At 36.6% G+C, this 24,585-nt stretch overlaps 2 protein-coding genes across 3 annotated transcripts in view; one reads left to right on the plus strand and one right to left on the minus strand.

Moving 5' to 3' along the window:
* Positions 1–449: 449 nt before the first annotated feature.
* Positions 450–10,467, minus strand: LOC106881052 (uncharacterized). Its single transcript, XM_014931260.3, has 4 exons — positions 7,392–10,467; positions 5,168–5,257; positions 4,002–4,062; positions 450–1,572 (listed from the first exon to the last, which is right to left on the minus strand). The coding sequence occupies exons 1-4, from the start codon at positions 7,497–7,499 to the stop codon at positions 1,439–1,441; spliced, it is 393 nt and encodes a 130-aa protein (XP_014786746.1). The 5' UTR covers positions 7,500–10,467; the 3' UTR covers positions 450–1,438.
* Positions 10,468–11,048: 581 nt separating this feature from the next.
* Positions 11,049–24,585, plus strand: part of LOC106881051 (uncharacterized) — a 23,895-nt gene continuing 10,358 nt past the window's right edge. For both annotated transcript variants that reach the window (XR_008266075.2, XM_014931259.3), the window contains exons 1-2: positions 11,049–11,214; positions 17,691–17,791. The gene's annotated coding sequence lies outside the window, so the exon portion shown is untranslated. The remainder of the gene's footprint in view (positions 11,215–17,690; positions 17,792–24,585) is intronic.

The following is a 24,585-nucleotide window of genomic DNA, read 5'->3' on the forward strand; positions in this document are numbered from 1 at the left end:
CAGGGTTTACCACCATCCCCTGCCGGAGCCTCGTGGAGCTTTAGGTGTTTTCGCTCAATAAACACTCACAACACCTGGTCTGGGAATCGAAACCGTGATCCTATGACCGTGAGTCCGCTACCCTAACCACTGGGCCATTGCGCCTCCACAGATGTATAGTAATGATATACTAAAGTTACAAATGTCTAGGACAGTCATAACTGCCTCTCTTAAAAAAAAAAAAAGTTACAAAACCTCTGGTATGCAGAGCTGTAGCAGTTATGCTTAAATAAAGTACAAGCAAGACATGGTCCCCTGACCTTCTAGGAAGGCAGAAATGCCAAATAAGGAGTTGGACTGTGATGATCTGTCCAAGTCATACCAACATGATAAGTGGTCATGAAATGATGATGATGACCCTCTATTTCAAATGAATATAAAATGGTGAAAAATAGAAGAGAACAAAAATGTTTCGAAGTTATATATAGTTTTATTGTAAAAAGAAATGTTTGATTGAATTTTTTTCATATTTTGAAATTAAATATTGATAAATCTGAGATATAAAAATAAATTAATATCAGGTTGAGGAGATGAGCATGAAATTCAATAAATAAATAAATAGTTAAGTGAAGTTTATTATCAATATTAATTTCAATTCGAACAGTTTTTTGCAATCTCACCAGTACTTTTTCCAGTTTCTGAGAATATTTCAATTTTTCAATTAATAAAAAAATCCCATATATTCATTTTTAATATCCGTCTTCCTGTGCTAAAATTTGTTTTAAATGGAGAGTTAGTTGACACAGGATCTTATGGCTGGATGCCTTTCCTGTCTCCAACCTTTATTTTTCAAGTAAGAGATTTCTTTATTCCATGTTTTCAAAAGCACAGAGCACCACACATTTTAGGCTCATCATGTCAACAAGGAAGGCTAAAATCAGTCCTATTTCACTCAAACAGTAACAGGTGCAGAATATCAACATTCACACACACACACTGGGCTTCCTGCAGTTTCTGTCTATCAAATTCCCTCATAGCATTGGTTGGCTCAGGGCTTATAATAGAAGACACCCAATGTGCTGTGCATTGGAGTTGAGCTGTAAATCATGAAGTTGCAAAGCAAACTTCTTAACCACACAGCTATGTGTGTGTGTGTGTATTGTGATCGAAAAGAATAAAAAAATGAAAAGAAAATAATTGTGGTAGTTATAGAAATTAAAAAAATCAAGTCTTGTCATATTTATAGAAAAAATTTCAGTTATATCCTGAAGCTGAACTGGTATTATTTTTAAAAAAGGACACATTGAATAATGTAGCCCTAGACAAATTGTGTCTGAATAAAAGAGAGGACTGTTGCAGTCTGGACACCTTTGGTCAAAGGTCAGATGGATTGGAGCTGACCAGGGGCTAAACAATTAATAATCATACTTGTTAACATTTCTGGGAAAATAAATGCATTTTAAGTTTTGTTTTGTTCTCTCTGAGAGAGTTGGTCTAGGAAGCATTTTAAACTATCATAATGCTCGTTACTGCCTTCATCTGCATCATCGTCATCATTATCCTCATCATCTTCATCCTCTTCATTATTGTTGTCTTGAAATAGATGTGAAAAAGAAATCAGATTTAACGAAAAACCAGCAAAGTTATTTTGATATCTAAATAATTAAATTGATTAATTAATTTAGGATTTAATTAAGAACTGAATTTTCATATATTTAAACTGAGAGCATTTTGGAGTTTGAGAAAATAGTAGAAATTAGACAAAAATCTCAATCCTTTCAGTATGTAGTTCTGTCTTTCAATGATCTGAGCTTAAATCCAACTATAGTTGAGTTTGTCTTCCTTTCCACCATGGTCAATAAAAATAAGTACCACTCATATTCCAGAATTGATTTACTCGACTATACTTGAGCACCTTGTCACCATTATCTATCTCTTTACAACTATTGATCATTTCTTGTTTCTCTTTCTCCCCTTCTGCTACAAAATTTGAGTAGCCATGCATATCCGCTACAAGAATTTGCTCTGACCCCACCCCCAATATCTCATACTTTAACTCCTCATCCCCCAGCATGAAGCTGATCTCACACCTCCCTTGGGGTTCATAGACCTGCATGCCAATGGCAATAGTGCTAGTGGCATGAAAAAAAGGCTCCCAGTACATGCTGTAAAGTAGCTGGTATTAGGAAAGGCATCCAGATATAGAAAACTATGCCAAAGTACACATTGGAGCATGATACAGTCCTTCAATCCATTGGATATTGTCAGCTCATCCAACCAATGTCAGCAGAAAACATAAGTGTTAAATGATGGTGATGACAACTTCCACTTCTTGTGTCAGATCACATCAAAAAAGGCTCCGATAATTGTAATTATGTAACCAATATAACCTGTTTCATGGTTGAGCCATCGGTGATTAAACCAGCAACACTAACTCTAGAGTCTCCTTGTGTGTGATGTGTGAGTCAGCATACTGATAAAAACCAATAGCTGTCAACAAGAACAGATGAACTCAACAAAGAGTCAAAGCCTAAAAATAGAGAGAGCATCCATCAAGGCTTTTGAGTTGAGTATTGCTAACTCTTATCATTCATATATATTTGTGCATACACGCACACACACACACTTTTGAATTACTCTCTTGACAATCTCTGCACCCATTTGTCTCTCAGATGTGCTGGCCTTATCTTTCTTCTGATCAAAGACTTGGGTGAGAGAAGCCCCTTGATAAGAGCAAGGGCTACCCGAGATGATTTAACCTTTTAACATTTAAACCAGCAATATCCAGTTCAAATATGCTGTTTTATGTTCAAACTGGCCAGATCGGACTTCTCACACATATCCTACAATGTCTTTCTAAACTATTGAAGCTATGAGATAATGCATGATCAATTCAAAACAATGTGAATAAATAATCATTACATTTGACAGAGTATCTGAATGCTAAAGGGTTAGATCAATCCTGGCTAAGATTATAATCATTTTATCTTCCATATAGTTAGAAACAATAGACTGGTGCCATTATTTATCCTCACATCTACATGTGGCCAAGTGCTGAGGAGAGAAATTTTGAATTTGATTTTAGAGAGGAAACCAGAAGGATGTATATAAAAAAAAAACCCAATTATCTTTGGAATATTTGAAATAACAAACTACTGAACTGCCAACTAGAAGTTGACAAATTCATATCTACTATGGGTAATTTATTTTGTTTTCTTTTTACACATACACCTTCACAATACCAAACTGGCCTTTCTGTCAGCATCATTCACTTTTTTGAATTTACATTTATTGTGTACAAGCCTCACTACTTACTGTTCACACTATAAAGTGGATGGCTTTAAACAGAGGAAGAATAGGATTGTGATGTCCCTCTAGTCCCATCTTGTCAAGGGCTATTCAACCTCACTGGTGTTGTTGCCATGAGAAAATGCACCCAGTAGATTCTGTAGGAATGTGGTTGATATCAGGAACAGCATCTTGTAGTAACCAAGTTAAACGATGCAAAGAGGCATCTAGTCTTTGGGAGCTGACTAAGGTGTCATGTAGTTGTGAAGTGAACTTTAAAACTTCGTATACCTGCATCTTCTGTGGTGGTTAAAGGCTTATTCTGTTATGTACATGGCAGAATTAGGCTCCTAGCATATAAACAAGGTTATGGTGAGTCAACAGGAAAGCCTCTATGTGGTCATTTGTCCTGCTAGAAACAGCAGTCAAACACCTTCCAAATCACTCTTTGCCATCCCCAAAACAAGAGGCAGCTTTCACTTTTTTGCAGTTGATGAAATGAAGTAATATTAGAATATGTGGGTGAAGTAGGTGGGAGAGCACAATATAACAGATTAAAACCACTCAAATGCCTTCACTACAGAGTGGCCATATTCCAATGACTGAAAAGAATAGAAGAATAAGCAAAGATATATTTGAAGATGGTAGCCTTATGCTCTTTTTGGCAACAGTGATGCATTTAAAAATGAATAATTACAATATGAACAATAAGTGTATTATAAACATGAACCTACAGAATCGGTTTGTTTCTAACATCAGAGGGACACTATTTATATTTTCATCTGTTTCCATTGCCTGAAAATAAATCAAATGAAAAGGTTTACAATGTTTAACCTTCTCCTTTGCTATCCTGACTATTCGCATTAAATAATAATGAAAAAAAAACAAACCGTTTATGTTTTACTGTTTCAGTCAATCAAACAGACCCCAGTACATACTTTTTTAAAGTTTGGTACTTTTCCTCTATCAGTTTCTTTTGCCAAACTGTCAGGCAGTGGTGGGACACACACACACACACAAATACAGCAAAAAATCAATACAGTTTCTATCTACCATATTCACTCTCAACTCACATTCTAATATCTACTTTTTGATGCATACATAGGTCAGACAGAGTTTGTTGAGGTAGATTTTCCATGCCCAAAAGATGACATCCATTTATAACAATCATAGTACATCTAGCCAAGGAGACACAAACAAACACATATATATATATAGATAGATAGATATGATGGTCTTCTTTCAGTTTTTGTCATCCAAATCCATTCGCAAGGCTTTGGTTGATCCAGGGCTATAATAGAAGACACCTGCCCAATGTACCATGCAGTGGGACTGGATCCAAAACTGTGTGATTGGTAAGCAAATTTCTTAAACACTTTTATGTAGATCTTCTTGTAACTTAAGAATATGCCCTGATACCTCTTCACTATCTTTTCTCCTTTCCCAGCTGGCATAACCTGCAAAACACCTGTTTCTGTCTCCACCTGGCATAAAGCCATCTTTCTCAGATGAGGGATCTTGTCTTATGAGTTATTTAGTGACCTCACTAGTAAAAAGCACCTAGTAGACTCTGTGAAGTAGTTGATGTTAGGAATGGCATCCAGCTATAGAAATGATGTCAAAGCAGACATTGGAGCTTGGCATAGTCCTCTGGCTCATCAACTCCTGTCAAACCATTCAATCCATGCTAGCATGGAAAATGGACATTAAACATTGATGATACATATATATATATTGACGACAATATGCACAGACAGTCAGGCACACAGACAGATAACTGCTATAAGTTTTGTTCAGAGTGGAAGATTCATTGACTTAAAAGAATTCAACTGCAGCTATTTTACTTGAAGAATAACAGTTCTCATCAAAGACTTAGCTTATTTTATCATTGAAAACTTACCTGTTTTTCATTTTTCTTTAGTTGGCCTGCATCTTCATCATGACAACCTTCTTCTACAGCTATTTTATGCTTTAGCGCAAGCTCTTCAACCTAAAAGAAAAACAAGAAACTAGTTTTGAAACATATTTTCGTTTCCTAATATGAGTTGCATAAATCTACAAATTTTGAAGTGAAAAAAGGGCATATTTCTCCATAAGCACAAACAACAACATGATAAAAACAAGTATTTATCTCGAAGTTTTGACACGAGCAGCAGAAATATAAACTGTTCTTGTTAGACTATAGTAGGAAGCACTTACAGATGAATTTGAAGCTAACCTTGTCACTAAAATTCGCAGAGGCAAGTTTGTAGAATTAAATTGACCACTCAAATACTGAAGACAACTCATTTGTGCTTCTTTATAATTAACATTACAAAGAGTGGATATTTTCTGTTTGGCTGCACCTGTGGAAATCACAAAGTTTAGTGAAAATTTTAAAATTTGGTGTATTGATGTAATTTTCCACAGTGTATATCAGGGGATATTTAACTTTTTCCAGAAAAATGTTTTAAAAAAGTTACCAAGGTCATTTTGTGCATGACAGCATATGTTGTCAACTGTAAACAAATTAAATATTGGCAGAATTCTGCTTTATGCACACCTTATAACCTCTTATAACTTCTTTTATTTATTGGAATTTTCAGAAAAGTTTTGCAAATTTGTATTCTACATGTGGGAATTTATAATTTATGCAAAAAAAAGTTGGTGTGTGATTTAAGGCCTATTTAGCTATTATCTTTAGTACATCTTACAACCATTTAATAAGTGAAAAATGACCAAGTGAGTAAATAGCTTGGGAAGAGCTTGGCTTGTTACTATGAAAACAGGCATGAATGTGTCCTGTCTGCAGCCTACAATTGGTTAAAATTACTGAAAATTTGTAAATTTAAAAGCTAATAATCATCATCAGTGTTTAACATCCATTTTCCATGCTGGCATGGGTTGGATGGTTTGACTGGAGACTGGTAAGCCAGGAGACCACACCAGGCTCCAATCTGATCTGGCAATGTTTCTACAGCTGCATGCCTTTCCTAATGCCAACCACTCTGAGTGTAATGGGTGCTTTTTATGCGCCACCGGCATGGGAGCCAGTCAGGTGACACTGGCATCGGCCACCTCAAGCACAAAATGTTGCCTGACGATTAAAAGGTATTTTTTAAACAGGCTGGTTATGCAACACTGGTGTAGGCTATGGCTGTGATCTCACTTTCCTTGCTGGGTCTTCTCAATCACAGCATATCCCCAGAGGTCTCGGTCTTTCGTCATTGTCTCTGTGAGGCCCAATGTTTGAAGGTCATGCTTCACCACCCCATCTCATGTCTTCCTGGGTCTCCTTCTTCAATTCTTTAGTTATTGATTGATGGCACAAATGAATTTCATGTCAATGATTAACACACAAAACTACATCATTACACCTAATATGAAATCAATTGGAACAGAAATTGAAAAGTGGCAGCCAAACAGAACAGTACTGATCTTTGTAGAGGATCTAAAACTAATTGGGGTTAAAGTATATTTGTCTTTAAGGAGGGTAGCCTAGGCTTTGGGATGCAGATTTGATGTATGCAAGGTCCACCAGAACTGAGGCTTAGTATTTGCGTCAATTTTTAGAAACTATTATATAGGTATGGTACATCAAACGGCGGAGGTAAAGAATACGTACACCACCGGTTTTGGGCGTAACAAAAACCCTAACTCTAAACACCGGGTGTGCGTATTCTTTACCTTCGCCCATTAAACTGATAAAAGAGAAGTGGTATCAAGATTATTTCCAAAAGTAAGTGAAGTAGTTCGAAATAACATCTGAAACCCTGCCACGAAATAAATATGTGCTATGTTACAAATTTTAGCATATAATATAACTAACTATCTTTCTTCTCGTAGTTTATTTGTTTTTTAGGCGTTTCTTTTATTTTTAACGGCAAGGGGAAACCCTACAGTCAGCCAAATTTCTCTCAAGATACTCGCAGTCTAAAACCAAAAGATACAATAGACAATGTAGTCCCTGATAGAGAAAAAAGACGGAATGGTCATGACTGGATTGCATCTCATTATAAGTCTACTGAATCAAAATTCATAACAAAGAGAATATAATGAACGAAAATAAATACTTTATATCTTCTAGCATAAGGAAATATTTTACAGAAAATTCAGGATGTAGAGTTTATACATTTTATACTTACTTTTAAACGACTTAATTGATCTTCGTGAAGTTCTATAATTGATTTTATATATTTTTCTTCCCATTTTAACATGCTAAATTGTTTTTGAAGATATTCCGTGTTTGACATAATTAAACAGAAAAGTTACTTTCTCTCTATCAGAAAATTCTATCAATATTTCATCTCACAAATATATATATTATTGTATTATACCCGAGCGATTAGTTAGATAAAACAAAACTCTGATGAATCAAGCGTTTACATACTTAATGCAGAAAGCATTTGAAAAGCTAACACAACTTCCGGTACCATAATTGTTTGCTTTCGGAATATGTAAATATTTAATTATTTCAATTCTTAATGTTGTTCAAGTTTCTTTGCTTGCATGAAAATCAACATAATGAATATTTCATGATGTCGTTTGCCAAGTATGTTAATACTTTTGGCTTTATTGCAGAACATCCAAAGTAAACTGTTCTCAAGTTACAGGCATTAGTGAAGGGAGGCAACTCTCATTACAGTAAATGTTTTAAAATATTTTAAATATAAACAATATGAGAGACCACTATGTGGATCCCTTGTATGCTAAAAATAGACGTCAATTTTGCTTTTTTTGTAAACTGAATTGAAAACTTAAGATTGAAAACATAAAAAATTTCAGTCTGAGAGATGGTAGAAAAACCTCCGTGATTTCTAATAACATTACCGAAAACAAGTTCAGAGTAAAATTCCCAATCAAAATGGTTGAAAAAGAAAGTATAAACAGAAAAAAAAAGAAAATTAGTAATAAACGATAAAATATACTGTTATCTTGTGGAATTCTATCTCTGATCGCTGGTATATATGTCAAAGAAAATTGAGCTAATGGAAATAAGATGCCGAAATAAAGAAATAAATACACCGCACTCAGTAACAGATATCTGCCCAAAAAGCTGATGTTTAGTTTATCTGTTAGAGTTGACATGGCATTTATATAGTGTTAGTTGTTTTGGTTGTTTCACATTATCTCATAGCAGATTGTGTAGTTCTCCTGGAGAAAAATTTGAAGTTCAATAATGGTATATATGGTAATCTTGCTGAATGTTTTTGTAATAAGAACGTCTTTGACATCTGGCATAAACGAAATGGATGTAGCATATTAAACGAAATTAAGTTAAGGAGAATAAATGAGCAGGATACAAAAAAAAAAAAAAAGAAAGAAAGAAAGGAAAAAAATGAATTTCAAAAACAACACGTCTGCTTTCAAGGTGCTAAAAACAAAAAAAGTCCAAAATCACTGTTTAATGGAATATTTCGATTTGATTGTCACTTGTGTAAAGAAGATATGCTTTGGTCAAGTTTAGGAATGGCTTAACGCGAAGTCTATGAGAAGTTCCATATACAAAATATTTATTCATCGTTAACAAAAATGTTGTTATGACAAACGATAGAAAAGAAGATATTTAAGTGGCTAAAAGTACAGAGTACTCTTCGCTGAACAGGATGTAGTGGCTTCATGCAGGTATGGCGTGGATTCGATCCTCGATCACCAAATTTCACTTAACAGTTCAACAGCACTTTTCTCACGGTAAAACAATAGTTTTTCTGTGAGTGACAGCAGTTACATTTGCCAGGTGCCTTCACTAAGCAGAATAATGTCTTTGCGACTTGGCCCTTCTAACCTCTTCTATTTCACCAAAAGATCTCCAACGAAATCTGTTGTTCTCAACAATATATCTATCCTTCTAGCTAATTTTGCATAGTTATAAATACTAGAATTTGGTAAGGCAAAATCAGTTATATATCAAGTCGGTAGTTCGGGTGGATGGTTTCTTTTCGGAGCCATTCAATATCGAACGCTCGGTTCGTCAAGGTTGTCCACTCACGCCCCTTGCTCTATGTATTGACTCTCGAGCCACTACTGCGAAGATTGGAGGTGACGAGTGGAGATCCGCAAGATCTAGGATATGGAAAGTCAGTCTTAGCGTATGCTGACTATGTCACTGTCATTGTATCCAGGGACCAGGACCTACAGAGGGTAGGTGAGGCTCTAAAAGATTACGAAGCGGTGGCAGGAGCAAGAAATAACTGGGATAAGTTGGTCGGCTTGCAGCTCGGCACTTGGAGAGGCAAGTCGATGCCGTCCAATACTCAGACCTGGTCTGGGAGGAGGCTGTCCGTGAAAGGAAGGGCGGAGGTGGCAAATGTATTTATCGCATCTGTCATTACCTACCGCCTAACCGTCGTGCCGTGTCCCGATTCGTGGCTAAGCAAGTTGGAACGCATGCTCTTTCACTTCTTGTGGGAGGGCATATGGTCTCTTGTAAGGCACTCTATCTGCTGTCAATAGCCGCTAAAGAGTGGGTAAGGGATGCCTTGGCTAAAGATGCGCTGAGGTTGAGGCATCTCTGGCTCTACCTGGACAGTGAGCGAGTATAGTCACTGTTCGTTGATGAGATATTTCCCAGGTTCACCTCCTTTGGTGAACTGGAAACTGGGATCAGGCATAGACCAAGGCTGGGAGTTTGGCAAGCAGAGTGTCGACAGGCGCTCGTGCTTCTCTCCCAAACAAGGAATGCCGCCGGAGGGAGTACCCCCTCGGCGTACTATAGAGGGCTGGTAGAGGGCAAGTGCGATGACAGCCTGGGAAAGACTCTGGGTTTCGATGAAAGTCAGCTTGCCAACCTGCATCGAAGGACTTGGCTGTGTTTCTGAAGTGCCTTGCCAGTTCGGGATAAACTATAAAATATCCCTATATACATTTTTAATTGCCCAGACTGTTTCATAGTGTGAAGACCATCTAGTTACACATAAGCTCTTTAGAGAAAAGGCTAGATTGCCCTGTGTGTTTAAAATCCCCAATCTTCGAGGAGATTCAGAAAAGAAAACATACAGCTGCTGCAAGATGTCAAAATAATCAATAACATATTTGTTTTGCTTTACTTTCATGTTTTGATAATGTTATTTTTAATAACAATACATCTCACAGTTGTAAAATAAGGCATTTTGAAACTACGTACATGCCAACAACCAAAAAGCTAGCTGCGTACCCGTAGCTTTATATGTTTAGTGGTTACTCCGATGCGAAAACCAGAAAAAAAAGTGTGTAATATTCAACATAGGCAGTAAACAAAAAACAAAATAAAACAGAGTGGACCCGGAAGTTGTTACTATCGCAAACAGCAGTAGCTTTTTCAACTGAATACATGTCGTTTATTGGCTAAAATTATCCAAATACGACAACTTTAACACGAAAAATTAATTTTAAAATCTGTGAGTCAAATTGAACAGATCTAAGAAGTGCGCACGCTTCTGTTATGTACTGATTTTCTTTTTGTTTCTTCACTATCATACGCGGCAAAACTTCCTTTTGTCCCCCCACAAACACCCCTTTTTAAAATTTAATTCTTTTTTTCTACACAAACCCCTTAATCCCCTTGTTTGTCCCCTCTATGTTTAGCCCCCTGTGGGCAATAAAGAAATATATATTACTTTGTACAAGATGCAGCACGGAATTTTGTCGCGGTCTCAAAGCGACGAAAATATTTTGGCAAATTAAATTTAAATGTTGAAGTGAATCTAACGGTTTTTGTATATTTAAATGGCTTATGAACGCCTACGTTGCAATTGTTTTTGTACAAGTATTTACAGAATATTAGCTGCAATTATTAGTTTTTGTAATTAGAATTGTCTTCCCTTACTTCCGTTCGATTTTAAAAACATTTCTGTCATATTCCACAGTAGAGTCACTTTTTACCGAAAATTTTCGTTTCAACCAGCGAAGTGCTGTTTGTTTCCCAGCAAATATGACAGAACACGATGTATGTGGAATTGCCTCGGGTTTAAATGTGCACATTGAATACTGGTAAATAAGAACTATATATTTCTTTAGGCTTGGTGACCGATTCTTATTAAGAATCCCGCTTCGTATTTATTGTTGATTTCCCCGTTTTGTTAATTTCGGAAGGAATGCATATACACAGTACTACTACTGCCTGTCACTTCTGTTTTATAAAAAGGTGTCATCTGTTAGGGAGCTTATTTTGCAACAATAACACATTGTCTCTGTGTTTTAATTCTCTAGAGGATTCCAAGAATCAATACCATCCACTATGAACGATATATTACTATATCGTCATAAATAAAGCATACATTGGGTTTTGGCATAACTACAGAAATCTGTGCGTTTGTGCACGCGAAGATTTCTACCACACAAACACACATATATATATGTAATTAAAAAAGTTCAAACGGGGAATTATTCCATTCAATATATCATGTTTATTATAGAGATTATGTAACAAATTATACTTTACATTTATATATTTAACTGTGTGTATATTCCTTATTTTTGCTTCTGGTGTCTTCTGCCTTTCTTTTAGAAACGTTTACCTGGGAATTTACTTAAAGTGAAAAAAAATTCGTAAGCAACAGATAAGTCGCCTTAATAACATATTCCTGTGTACCAGACCGTTAGCTGTTATTTTTAGCATAACGAGTTTTCTGATGTGGGCTTCATTTGCCTTCTTTGCCTGTTTGTTGCTTCAGTAGAAATCTATGGATGCACAAACGCACAAAACGATGAAAATAGAACAAATATGGACGAGCGGGGAACGCTTCTCAAAAATAGCCCCCAATTGTTTTCCCCAAAATTCCTATGTCTTCGGAATCTACATAGTCTGAGGTATATTTGTAAAGAATTTCATTAATAAAAACCCATTTTTCTGAAAGTTATGATCATCCAAAGTCGGGGAGGGGGCAGAAATCTGTAGTTAGGCCGATTATATAATCCTCTCCTTCCCGGGGGAGGGACCCAGAAAATTTTCAACATTTCGTATGTTGGTGAGAACCTTAAGTGTCTAAAACGATAATTTATGAAATGAGTTAAAATATTTGTAAGTTTCGTTGCATGCGTTCCAAAACTGTTTTTCAACAATGACCTTTTATTGGCACATTTTGTTGGCATTTCCACTGTCAATATTTCCTAAATTAGTTTGACCGTAAAATATTTGGTCAAAATATAGTTGTTTGTCTTTACGTTCTGAGTTCAAATTCCGCCGAGGTCGACTTTGCCTTTCATCCGGTTAATGTTTACAAGTATACCGGCACGTAAAAATCGCCGCCCCCTCCCCCGCCTTTAAAAAAAAAATTTTCTCATCGGATTCCTGTGTTTTCGATGATGGAAATTCTGAATATGCCAAAAACCATGTTTTCAAAATTTTAAATTCCCACATCTCCACCCCAAATTTTTAAATTTCAACTTTTTTTATTATTTTTTTCTCAATCTACGTGGGAAAATATGGAGATTAAGAATATGGAGGAAAAATAAATAATTTCAAATTTTCTGTGAGGAAACTCCAAAACTGATTCATACACCCCACGTCACTCTATCCCGCTGTCTAAAAGTGAAAATGAACGGCTTGTGTGTTTGTGTGCGCGCGCATGTGAATGAACAGAGAAAATACACAGAAATATGTTTTACATACCTGTCGTATACGTCGGTTTTGCTTTTTCGCTTTAAAGGTAAACGGTCCTGATAGAAGCAAACACGATATTCAGTAATATGTTTGTGTTCTTCATTCAGAAAGAATAAAAACTTTATGGGACTTTGTTCATGTGTATCTGCATGCAGGTGTGTGCATGTGTTTGGGGAGGCGGGGGTAGTGTGCAAGAAAGACATTTATGGAAAGGTATTGATGAAAATTTTATGAAAATAAGTTATCTTTATATGCCATATTCACAATCCTGCCATGTATGTATTTCCGACAGACCAAAACCATCTCATCAATTTCTACTTCAACTTCCAGTCCTCTGATAACAGTTTGGTGGTTTTCTGCCCAAAACTGGCAGACCTCCGAACAGAAAGACCGCCAATCTATGGAGGCTCTATGGCAGAATCCAAGGTTTTCCTCTGTTGATTTGTAGACCAAGCTGTGCTGAAGAAGTGGTTTACAAAAAACAAAACTTTCAAAGGTGGATGCCTTCCAGAAAGGTATCCTTAAATGTAGATATGGAGTCTCTACATTCCCTTCTAGACCATCCATGTTGTTGCATCACCTTATGGCAGCGCCATATGTTTGTCCCTTGGTGCAAAATGCATGGGGTATTGCAGTTCAGACAATCTCGTGTACACTGCAGGAGGCTGTGTTTGGCTAAAAATGCAATAGAGGCATCATCATTGCTGTGGAAATGGTGAATGCCTTCATATGGACTGACATTGCAAGAATTGCAAAGAGCCATGCTGTTGTATCAAGTCTTCAAATTCAAGGGTGTAAATGAAATGTGAATAAACATTAGTGTGAATCCTGATTCTTTCACTTGTAGTGTGGTATTAGCAGAGCAATCTTTCGTTTTGTACTCAAAGGTGATGGCATTCGGTAAATTCCGTAAATTCACTGAACCAGCATTTAATACTGACTTTCCTATCATGTGGAGAATTGCAAATATGACATATAAAGATAATTTATTTTTCATAGAATTTTTATCAATACCTTTCTGTAAATGTGCCTAGAGTAAAAAAAATGTATAGTTTTATGTCCAGCAATTTTTATGGCTATCATGAAATAATTATTGATTTTAGTATTTGACTAGAAAAGACGAATACACTTTTACTACTACTACTAATAATAATAGGCACAAGACCTGGGGGATAGTCAATTATATCGAGCCTGGTGTTCCACTAGTACTTCTTTGATTGACTAGCCCTTTCCCCAAAATTTCGGGTTTATGCCTAATGTAGAAAGAAAAGAAAAGAAAATAATAGTTTGAAATTTTGGCACAAAGCCTGCAATTTTAGGGAAAGAGTGTTAGTCACTGATATCAACCCCAGTACTTGACTGGTACTTCATTTTATTGACTCCTGAAGGTTGAAAGGCAAAGTTGATTGTGGCAAAATTTGAACCCAGAACGTGAAACCAGAACAAATGTCACTAAGCATTTTATCTGACATACTAATAATTCTGCCAACTTGTTGGCCTAATAATAATAATAATAATAATAATAATAATTCTTTCTGCTATAGGCACAGGTCTGAAATTGTGGTGGAAGGGACTAATCAATTTGATCACCCCCCCCCCCCCCCCGTACTCAAATGGTTCTTATTTTTTATCAACCCTGAAAGGATGAAAGGCAAAATTGACCTTGGCACAATTTGAACTTGCAATGTAAGGCTGGAAGAAATCATTTTGTCTGGCATGATAACATTTCTGTCAGCTCAGGGAAATAATTACGACTGGCTCTTTCTCAGTTTATTCTCAGTTTATACTACCAACTCAATTCTCATTATTGTTTGTCTTCTGACAAAATTCCTAGAAGTCTGATTGCTTCACCAGTTTCCACTCACTTTATCACTGTCCTCTGGCTAACTCTTTACACCACACTGCACTTATCTCCTCTCCCATTTAGGATTTTAAATTTTTTTTATTTTAACTATATTTTCTACACCCTCTTTACATAGTTATCATCTTTCCTCCTAACTTATGTATGACCACTACTGCAAAAGATCCACCAATTGTGTGTGAGCATGTGAGTTACTCTCTCAGATAAAGAGACAGTCTTGAAACATCATATTCATCTCCCTATGGCATATGAACTTCTCCAAACCCATGAGTTTTAATGTAGTGTTTGCCAATGCAAACTACTATCAGTTTCCTAGGACTAATTTTGGCATTAGGAAGGGTATCCAACTATAGAAACCATGCCAAAGTAGACATTAGAGATCAGCTCAACCCTCTGTCAAACCATCCAGCCCATGGAAAAAGCAACTTTAAATGATGATATCAATGACTGACATAAAAACAGAAGTTATGTAATCACATTCATTAGCTTCTAGTTGTTTCTGCTTACAAATACTGCACTCAGAACTGAGTATAAAATTTATAAGCAGACATATACCTTCAGAAACAGACATATAACTTCCTCAGAGTCCATTTTCCATACTGGCATGGGTTGGATTAATTGAAATTATAATCTATACATTTTTGTGCATTGAAGCAAATCTAATCTGGAGTTCTGGAACCAATGAATACTTTGAAGATATTTTGAGCTGCAGTTTGGTTGTGGAAAACATACCTTTTGCAGAAAGCTATTTGAGATGCATGAAAGAGTTGCAATCACTTGAAAAGAGGTTTGCAGAATAGGCTAAGTGAGATTAAAGTTTCTTAACTAATTCCTTTAATTTTTGTAGCTTCAGGAATTATGGAGATCAGTTAATAAATGAGAATTGAAATGAGACAAATGAGTGTTGAGTATTTACATCTCACTTTAAAAATAAAGAGCATTTATTATAAATCTTTCGAGCGAGATCATTGCCAGTGCCCCTGAACTGGCTCTTGTGCAGGGCCGTCGTAGGATTTTCGAGCGAGATCGTTGCCGGTGCCCCTGGACTGGCTCTTGTGCGGGTGACACATGAGGTTTTTCGAGCGAGATGAGCGTGGCCGTTGCCATTACCGCCTGACTGGCCTTCGTGCGGGTGACACGTAAAAGCACCCACTACACTCTCTGAGTGGTTGGCGTTAGGAAGGGCATCCAGCTGTAGAAACTCTGCCAAATCAGATTGGAGCCTGGTGTAGCCATCTGGTTTCACCAGACCTCAGTCAAATCGTCCAACCCATGCTAGCATGGAAAGCGGATGTTAAACGACGACGACGATCACTTCTCATCCTGAAATGACAGCAATTCTTACCCATCTTTAAATCATTAATCCCCTCTTCCAAACTAACTCTAATAATATCACTATCTCTAACCTAAATGTATTAGAAATACATTTGGGAAGTTTGAAACTGTACTAGTGAGACAATGCTGGGTTTAGAAGGAGGACTTTTTCTAAAAGTAATTAGTGTCAGGAAAGGCATTCATCTATGGAAAGTATGCCAAAACAGATCTGAACAAGATAAGGTTCTCTGACCTGTCTAGGAGGTCTGTAACTCCAGTAAAACTTGACTCAGATCCTGTCAAATTGATCAATCCATGCCAGCTTGGAATACAAAAGAGAATGATGAGTTTTGTTGCTATTTAGGTATTCTTTTCAATTTGTGATACAATATCTGTCAGTGGTACATGGTAGTCATAATATATTAACCTTTTTGATACCAATACACCTGAGACCACGCCTGGTTCTATAATGTAAACATCTTGTTTTAAAGTCATCCAAAATAAAACCTATCAAAATTTTATGTTAATTTATCTTTCAAACATCAGCTTAAGTTATTTTACACTATTTTTCATTATTTAAGATGGTGAGCTGGCAGAATTGTTAGCATACAGGACAATATGCTCAATGGCATTTCATCTGTCTCTATGTTCTGAGTCCAAATTCCGCCAAACTTGACTTTACCTTTCATCCTGTTGCAGTCAATAAAATAAGTACCAGTTGAGCACTGGGCTTGATGTATTCAACTTTGCTGGCCTTGTGCCAATATTTGAAACTAATATTTTTCATTATTTTCGAAATTGAAGGAAAAAGTATTTCAACAGAAATGTAACAAAAAGTTCAAAACATTTGTCTACTGGAAGTTATCACTCTTCCCACTTAAACCATCAATTTATATATGCATATGATTTCAAGATAGTAGTGCTAATGCATATATTAATAATATACTACTGACTTTTAGTGCTTTTTAGCTCTTAGTGAAAAACCTGGATGAAAAGTGTTCCAGCTGTGATCAGATTGTTTTTTTTTTCTGGCATTATACATCAGCTTCACATTATCCAATGCAGGGGTTTTCAAACTTTTTGACTTGCGGACCCCTTTATATTTCAGGCTTTACCTTAGGGTCCCCCTTATAAATGCTTATGAAATTTATACATAAATATTTGCTTAAAATAACATATATTTTTTACATTTATTTATTTAACAGTATTTAACAAATAGGTTTATTGTCAATTAAAAGATTTTGATTAAAAAACATATATAAAATCAAATTGCCCATAAAAAGTATTTGCTGTCCACGGACCCCTGTCTTGTCCTTGCGGACCCCCTGTGGTTTGCGGACCACAGTTTGAAAACCCCTGATCTAATACATTCTTTTTAAAACATTAAATAGGCTGACTTGAAGGTGCACTGATTACCTTTTTTACATGCACTCTGAACTGAGGTTCTCCCATTGACTCAAGACAGTGTTGAGTATGCTTTAATGTGTCCTCAAAATGTAATATGTGTCCCTAGTAAGAGCAGTGAAATGTTGACAGACTATAAACCAACATCTCCCTTTCCACTTTGGCAAACATGACATCTTGTCCCCCGCCTCCTAAATATCTTCTCTAACTTTTAATTTTGTAACTGATCTCTAATGTTGATTCTAAAACAGTACATGATTTTTTTTTTTAATATATGTTTTGTAGCAATTCCTGAGGCTATGAAGATCGGGTGGATGAGCTTCACACAAACATTCAACGTGATGTTCCTGAAGCCTGTGTAACAAACAGTATTAGTGATAGAACTGGTAAGATTTTTGAAAAATTATTTTAAAGGAAGAATAGTATAATTCTCTGAGGTAATTAGAGTGAATAACAGCAAAAATGATATTTTATCTGTATACTGTCAACTTAATGTGACAGTCCCAATAAGGGAATATACTACTGCTATTTAGCCCTAGGAAGCTGGACCACTTCCTGTTGGCCTTAACACATTTCCTGTGTCCTTATGTTTATGAGGGGGAGACCAGCTGGTCATGCTACTTCAGGTTGATGACTAACAAAAACTCAGAAACATGTCCCTGAATGCAGGCTAGGCTGGTTGGAGGTGCTTGTCTCCCCCTAATAAACATAAGGACACAGGAAATGTGTCAAAGCCGACAGGAAGCGGTCCAGCTTCCTAGGGCTAAATAGCAGTAGTATGATTCCCTTATTGGGACTGTCACGTTAAGTTGACAGTATACAACTACTTTATCGCATCACTACTGCTTAAGTCTCTCTGAGAGATTTAGAAATGTATTATTTCTGATATTTTATCTTTCATCTTTTCTTTGTTTCAGTCATTAGACTGTAGCAGTCGGTGCTGGAAGGGTTTAGTTGAATAAATTGACAACATTACTTACTTTTAAAGCTTTGTATTTATTCTATTGGTCTCTTGCTGAACCACTAAGTTACAGGAATATAAACAAACCAACATCAGTTGCCAAATGGTGGGTGGGGGACAAAAACAAACAAAGGATACACATAGAGATAGGTGTAGGAGTGGCTGTGTGGTAAGTAGCTTGCTTACCAGCCACATGGTTCCGGGTTCATTCCCACTGCGTGGCACCTTGGGCAAGTGTCTTCTACTATAGCCTCGGGCCGACCAAAGCCTTGTGAGTGGATTTGGTAGACGGAAACTGAAAGATGCCCATCGTATATATGTATATTTATATGTATGTGTGTGTGTGTGTGTGTGTCTGTGTTTGTCCCCCCAGCATTGCTTGACAACCGATGGTGGTGTGTTTACGTCCCCGTAACTTAGCGGTTCGGCAAAAGAGAACGATAGAATAAGTACTAGGCTTCCAAAGAATAAGTCCTGGGGTTGATTTGCTCGAATAAATGGTGGTGCTCCAGCATGGCAGCAGTCAAATGACTGAAACAAGTAAAAGAGTATACATACATACATACATACAGAAGACTGGAAAACATTTTTAGATTTTTATATCATCTCCAATGCTTTTGATCTAGTGATGGTGTCATACGAAAAGCATAAGAAAAGAAGGAGGAAAAAATCACCAACAGTCCACGTGTAGTTGAATTTTGGAATACACACACACACACACACACACACACACACACATGTATATGTGTGTGTGTATTCTGGGAGCCAAAACAGATAGTGGAGCTTTGTACCGCCTTCTGCACCGTCCCACCGATCCCAACATGGAAAGTGGATGTTAAATGAGGTTGATGTGTGTGTTTATATATTTGGAGCCTGGTGTCGCCTCCTAGTCCACCAGTCCTCAGTCAAATCGTCCAACCCATGCTGCAATGGAAAGTGGACGTTAAACGACGACGATATATATATATATATATATATATATATATATATATATAAATAGAGATGTGTGTGTGTGTGTTTGCTTTTCACTTGAAAACGGCTTCACCAATTACTTCCATACTTGTGATGCATGAATAATTTGACCCCAGACATATAATAGGGTCTTAATTTGATTTTTTTATATTTGTTTTATATTTATGTTTTTTATAATACTTATATTTATGTTTTTTATAATACTTATATTTATGTTTTTTATAATATTTATAATATTGTTTTATATTTATGATTTACTTCTATAAAAAGCTTTCTCAACGTCAACTTTCAGTAGTGACGTAAAAATGGCAAAGTCTCTCACTCTATTTTAATGTTCACTATTTGTAAACAACTGATAAATTACTGAAAGAAATAGTTACAAAGTTCACAAATTTAAATATTTGGTACAAGATACTTTTTAACGTGCTTTTATTTATACAATTTTTTCATTCCATGTTTATCTTATTCATTGTTTGCAATGTTCTCTCTCTCTGTGTCTCACACACACACTCCAGGTTTGATTTCATTCTGAACTCGCACACTTTGTTAATTTCTGTAAAAAATTTTATTTATTTTTCTTTTTGCACGCTGTGTTCAGCTCTATGTATTCATAGTCAGTCACACACGCACATGTGTGTTTTTGTGTGTGTGTGTGTGTGTGTGTGAGTCAAGGGGTATGTTGTCATGTATACTTACATACATAAATACATATGCATACATCTTTTTTCTATGTATGTGTGCATGTGTGTGTATGAGAGAGAGAGAGAGTGATGTCTAAGTGGCACTATCTCTCTCTTTCTCTCTCACACACACACATACAAGAAAGATGTATGCCTATTTATGTATGTACGTATACATGACAACACACCCTGTCACTCGCTCTCTCTCTCTCTCGCTCTCTCTCTCTCTCGCTCTCGCTCTCTCTCTCTCTCGCTCTCTCTCTCTCTCTTATACACACATATACATCCATTTCATTTGATGTTTGATACTGTATGTATATGTATCTGTGTGTGTGTGTATGCATGTGTGCGTGCAGCGTTCCACAGAAAAAAAGCAGAGGAATTTTCTTTCTTGATGCTCCTGGTGGCACAAGTAAAACATTTGTAACATTACTTCTCTCCAAGGTAAGGTAACAAAAAAGAATTGCAGTTGCTGTACCATTGTCTGGATTTGCTGTCACCATTACCCAACAGAGTTCCTTAATTCTCTTGAGCCACTTGGAACTCCTCCACATAAACTTTTTTCCGAAGGTAGGAGTTCCAATAATGCTTCAAAGAAATTTAGATCCTCCTAAATTATGCAATGGGACAAGGTTGATAGTGAAGACATTACCACCTAATGTGACAGAAGCTACCATCATCAAGGTATGTGCCTCTGGGGAAGAGGCTTTCATTTCAAAAATTCCAATCAAACCAACAAACATGACATTTGAGTGCAAATGAACACAATTCCCAGTGCGACTTTGCTTTGCAATGTCTATTAATAAAGCTCAAGGTCAGTGTTTGAAATCTACTGGCTTGCTTTTGTCTTTGACTGAGGACTGGCAAGCCAGAAGGCTGCACGAGGCTCCAATCTGAACTGGTAAGGTTTCTGCAGCTGGATGCCCTTCCTAATGCCAACCACTCTGAGAGTGTACTGGGTGCATTTTACGTGCCATTGGCACTAGCAACAATCATGCTTGAATGACGCTTTTACATACCACCAGCATGGAACCAGTCAGGTGGTACTGGCATCAACCACGCTTGAATGGAGCTTTTTATGTGTCACTGGCACAGGTGCTAGTCAGGCGGTACTGACATCGGCCTTGACAATTATTTCGCTTGATTCAACTGGTCTTGTCAAGCACAGATTATTGCCTAATGATTGAAGGGTACTCTTAGATAGGCTGGTTATGCTGCACTGGCATAGGCCATGGTTACGGTCTCACTTGTCTTGCTTGGCCTTCTTAAGAACAGTATATCTCCAAAGGTCTTGGTTGCTTGTCATTGCCTCTGTGAGGCCTAACATTCGAAGGTATCTGGTATCTTCCATGGCATTCATGAGGGCCATGGAATTGGTTCTCAAAACAAAGAGGGAACTAGGCTATTGGAGGTCTGTGATGCAAGCAACTTATTAATCTACAACACCAACTTCAGGAAACCAGACAGCTACCTGATCAATCAGGTGACTCTGCTAGCCAGGTTGATCTCATCCTCACCAGATAGCAGAATGCATGGTTGCTCTTAAATACAAAGATCCTCCCTGGTGAAGAATGTACCCCCCAGCATAGACTAGTCATTAGTGACTTTAGACTTGAAGCCAGAAGGATGCCAAGAAGCAGACCAATCTGGAAAAGGAGGACTTGGGAGCTTAAGAACCCTTCACATGGTCAGAGATTTAGGGATATACTTACTTTTGACATAAAGGGTTACTGGAAATTCCTGCATGACAGCTTACTGAGCGCCACAGAACAAATCTGTGGCTGGTGCAAAGTCCCTTCCAGACCTAGGGTAACATGGTAGTAGAACAATACTGTAGACAGGGCCATTAGAGCAAAGAAACAGGCTTGGAAGGCCTGGAAGAGTGGGGGTAGCAGGAGAATGTATCAGATAGCCAAAAGGAAAGCTAGGAGACAGGTATATATAGCCAAGAGAGTAGCAGAAAAGACGTTTGCCAAAGCTCAGTAACGTGAGGACCAAAGAACTGAGAGAAAACTGTGATGCCATAGGAGAGAAATGTGTCCGCATGGATGATGGTGCCCTTGCATTTAATGATTCAGCAAAGAAAGAGGCTTGGAGATGCCATCATGAAAGACTGCTGAATGTGGAGAATGAATGGGAGGAGGAGAGTCTGCCAAAAGTTAACCCAATTGAGGGACCAGCTACCTGAATCGACAGTGCTCTGGTAGATGATGCAATTAAGGATATGAGGACAAGGAAAGCACCTGGCCCATCAGAAATCACCACTGAGATGCTTAAAATATCGAGCAGTGTGGGTTATGGTCTTGTCAGCCGCATCATAAATCAGGTAGTTCATGAAGGAGTCATACACAATGACTGGTATGGCTGCACTTTAGTCAACTACTACAAGGGTAAAGGTGATGCTTTAGATAGAAATAACTATAGGGGTATCAAATTATTGGATTAGGTGATGAAAGTTACCGAGAGGGTCATAGCCCAACTAATTTGGGAGAGAGTTAGCCTAGATGAGATGCAGGTTGATTTTGTGCCAGGCAGAAGCACCACTGATGCTATATTTCTGGTAAGGCAACAGCTGGAGAAATATTTAACCAAACATAAACCTCTGTACTTGGCTTTTGTTGACTTGAGGAAAGCCTTTGGCTGGGTCCCCTGATCCCTTATCTGGTGGTCAGTGTGGAAATTGGGGATAAACAAGTGGTTGGTAAGAGATGTACAAGCCATGTACAAGGATGCTGTCAGTAAGGTGAGAGTTAGCAAAGAGTATAGTGAAGAATTCTGAATAGAAGTAGGGGTTCACCAAGGATCAGTCCTCAGCCCCCTCTTATTCATTATAGTCCTCCAGGCAATAACAGAGGAATTCAAGACAGGGTGCCCCTGGTAGCTCCTCTATGCTGATGACCTTGCTCTAGTAGCTGAGTCACTGCCAGAACTAGAGATGAAGTTTAGAGTGTGGAAGCAAGGTCTAGAATCAAAGGGCCTTAGGGTCACCCTAGCAAAAACCAAAGTCTTAAAAAGTAGGAAGACTGTCAAACCACAATCCCTTCAGGTTGATGGCCCTGCTCAATCTGTAGAAAAGGCGAAGGTAGAAACTCCATACGATGTATCTGGTGTAAGCTATGGACACATAAGAGGTGCAGCAATATCAAAGGAAGGTTAACTGATAAAATAGTTTATGTGTGTAGCAGATGTACAGGGGCAATAAACATTGAAGATGTTCAGAAAAGAGATTCTATCACATGTCAGGGGGAGAAACTAGAAATAGTTAATAGCTTCCGCTATCTAGGTGACCAAGTCTGTAGTAGGGGTGGTTGCTCTGAGAGTGTAGCAGCTAGAATAAGAATAACCTGGGCAAAGTTCAGGGAGCTCCTACCTCTACTGGCAAGAAAGTAATCAAAACGGGACTCCAAAAGGTATTTTGAGTTCAATAAAAATCATGTTTGTTTGATAGTATATATATATACACAGAAGGAAATATATTTAAGAATTTACAAAGAATTGTAGAGGAATAACTGACATATCTTTCTGACAAGACAGGTCAGTTATTCCTCTACAATTTTTTGTAAATTCTTAAATATATCTCTTTCTGTGTATATATATAATACCAAACAAACATGATTTTTATTGAACTCAAAATACTTTTTGGGGTCCCGTTTTGATTACTTTCTTAAATACTTTCTGGTAAACTGTTTTTAACATTTTCTTATTATTATCAAAGAATGTATATCTGTATTTTAATACTTTTGTGACAACCAGTACTTAACACAAAAAAGCTCATACAAAACTTTACATTTTACTTTTGACAATCTTTTTCTAAAAAAGTGAAACCGGTTAAGTGAATAAATATCTTTAAAATTGCATTATCAAACCTTCTCTCATATATATTTCCACTTGTGCGGTACCTAACAACTTTATTTTGTCATATATATGTGTGTGTGTGTGTATACATATATGTAGATACATGTGTGTATATATGTGTTTATATGTGTATATATGTATATATATATATATATATATATATATATATATATATATATATATATGTATGTATACATGTATATACATATATATATATGTATATATACACATGTATATGTGTGTGTATATATATATATATATATATATATATGTATGTATACATGTATATACATATATATATGTATATATATACATGTATATGTGTGTATATATATGTATATATAGGTATATGTATGTAGATATATGTATATATACATGTATGTATATATGTATGGATGTATGTATATATGTATGTATCTATCTGTATATAGTTATTATATATATGTATATGTATACGTATATATATATATATATATATATATATATATATATATATATAAGTATATATGTATATATATATATATATATATATATACACCTATATATATAGGCATATGCATATAGATATGTGTATATATATATATATATATATATATGTATGATGATATATGTGTATATAAATATATGTATATATGTATGTGTCTATATATATATATGTATATATACATGTATATGTGGATATATGTATATATACATGTATATGTGTGTATAT

Source organism: Octopus bimaculoides, chromosome 18 (genome assembly GCF_046866305.1).
Source record: "Octopus bimaculoides isolate indiv1 chromosome 18, ASM4686630v1, whole genome shotgun sequence".
NCBI classification, from domain to species: Eukaryota; Metazoa; Mollusca; class Cephalopoda; order Octopoda; family Octopodidae; genus Octopus; species Octopus bimaculoides.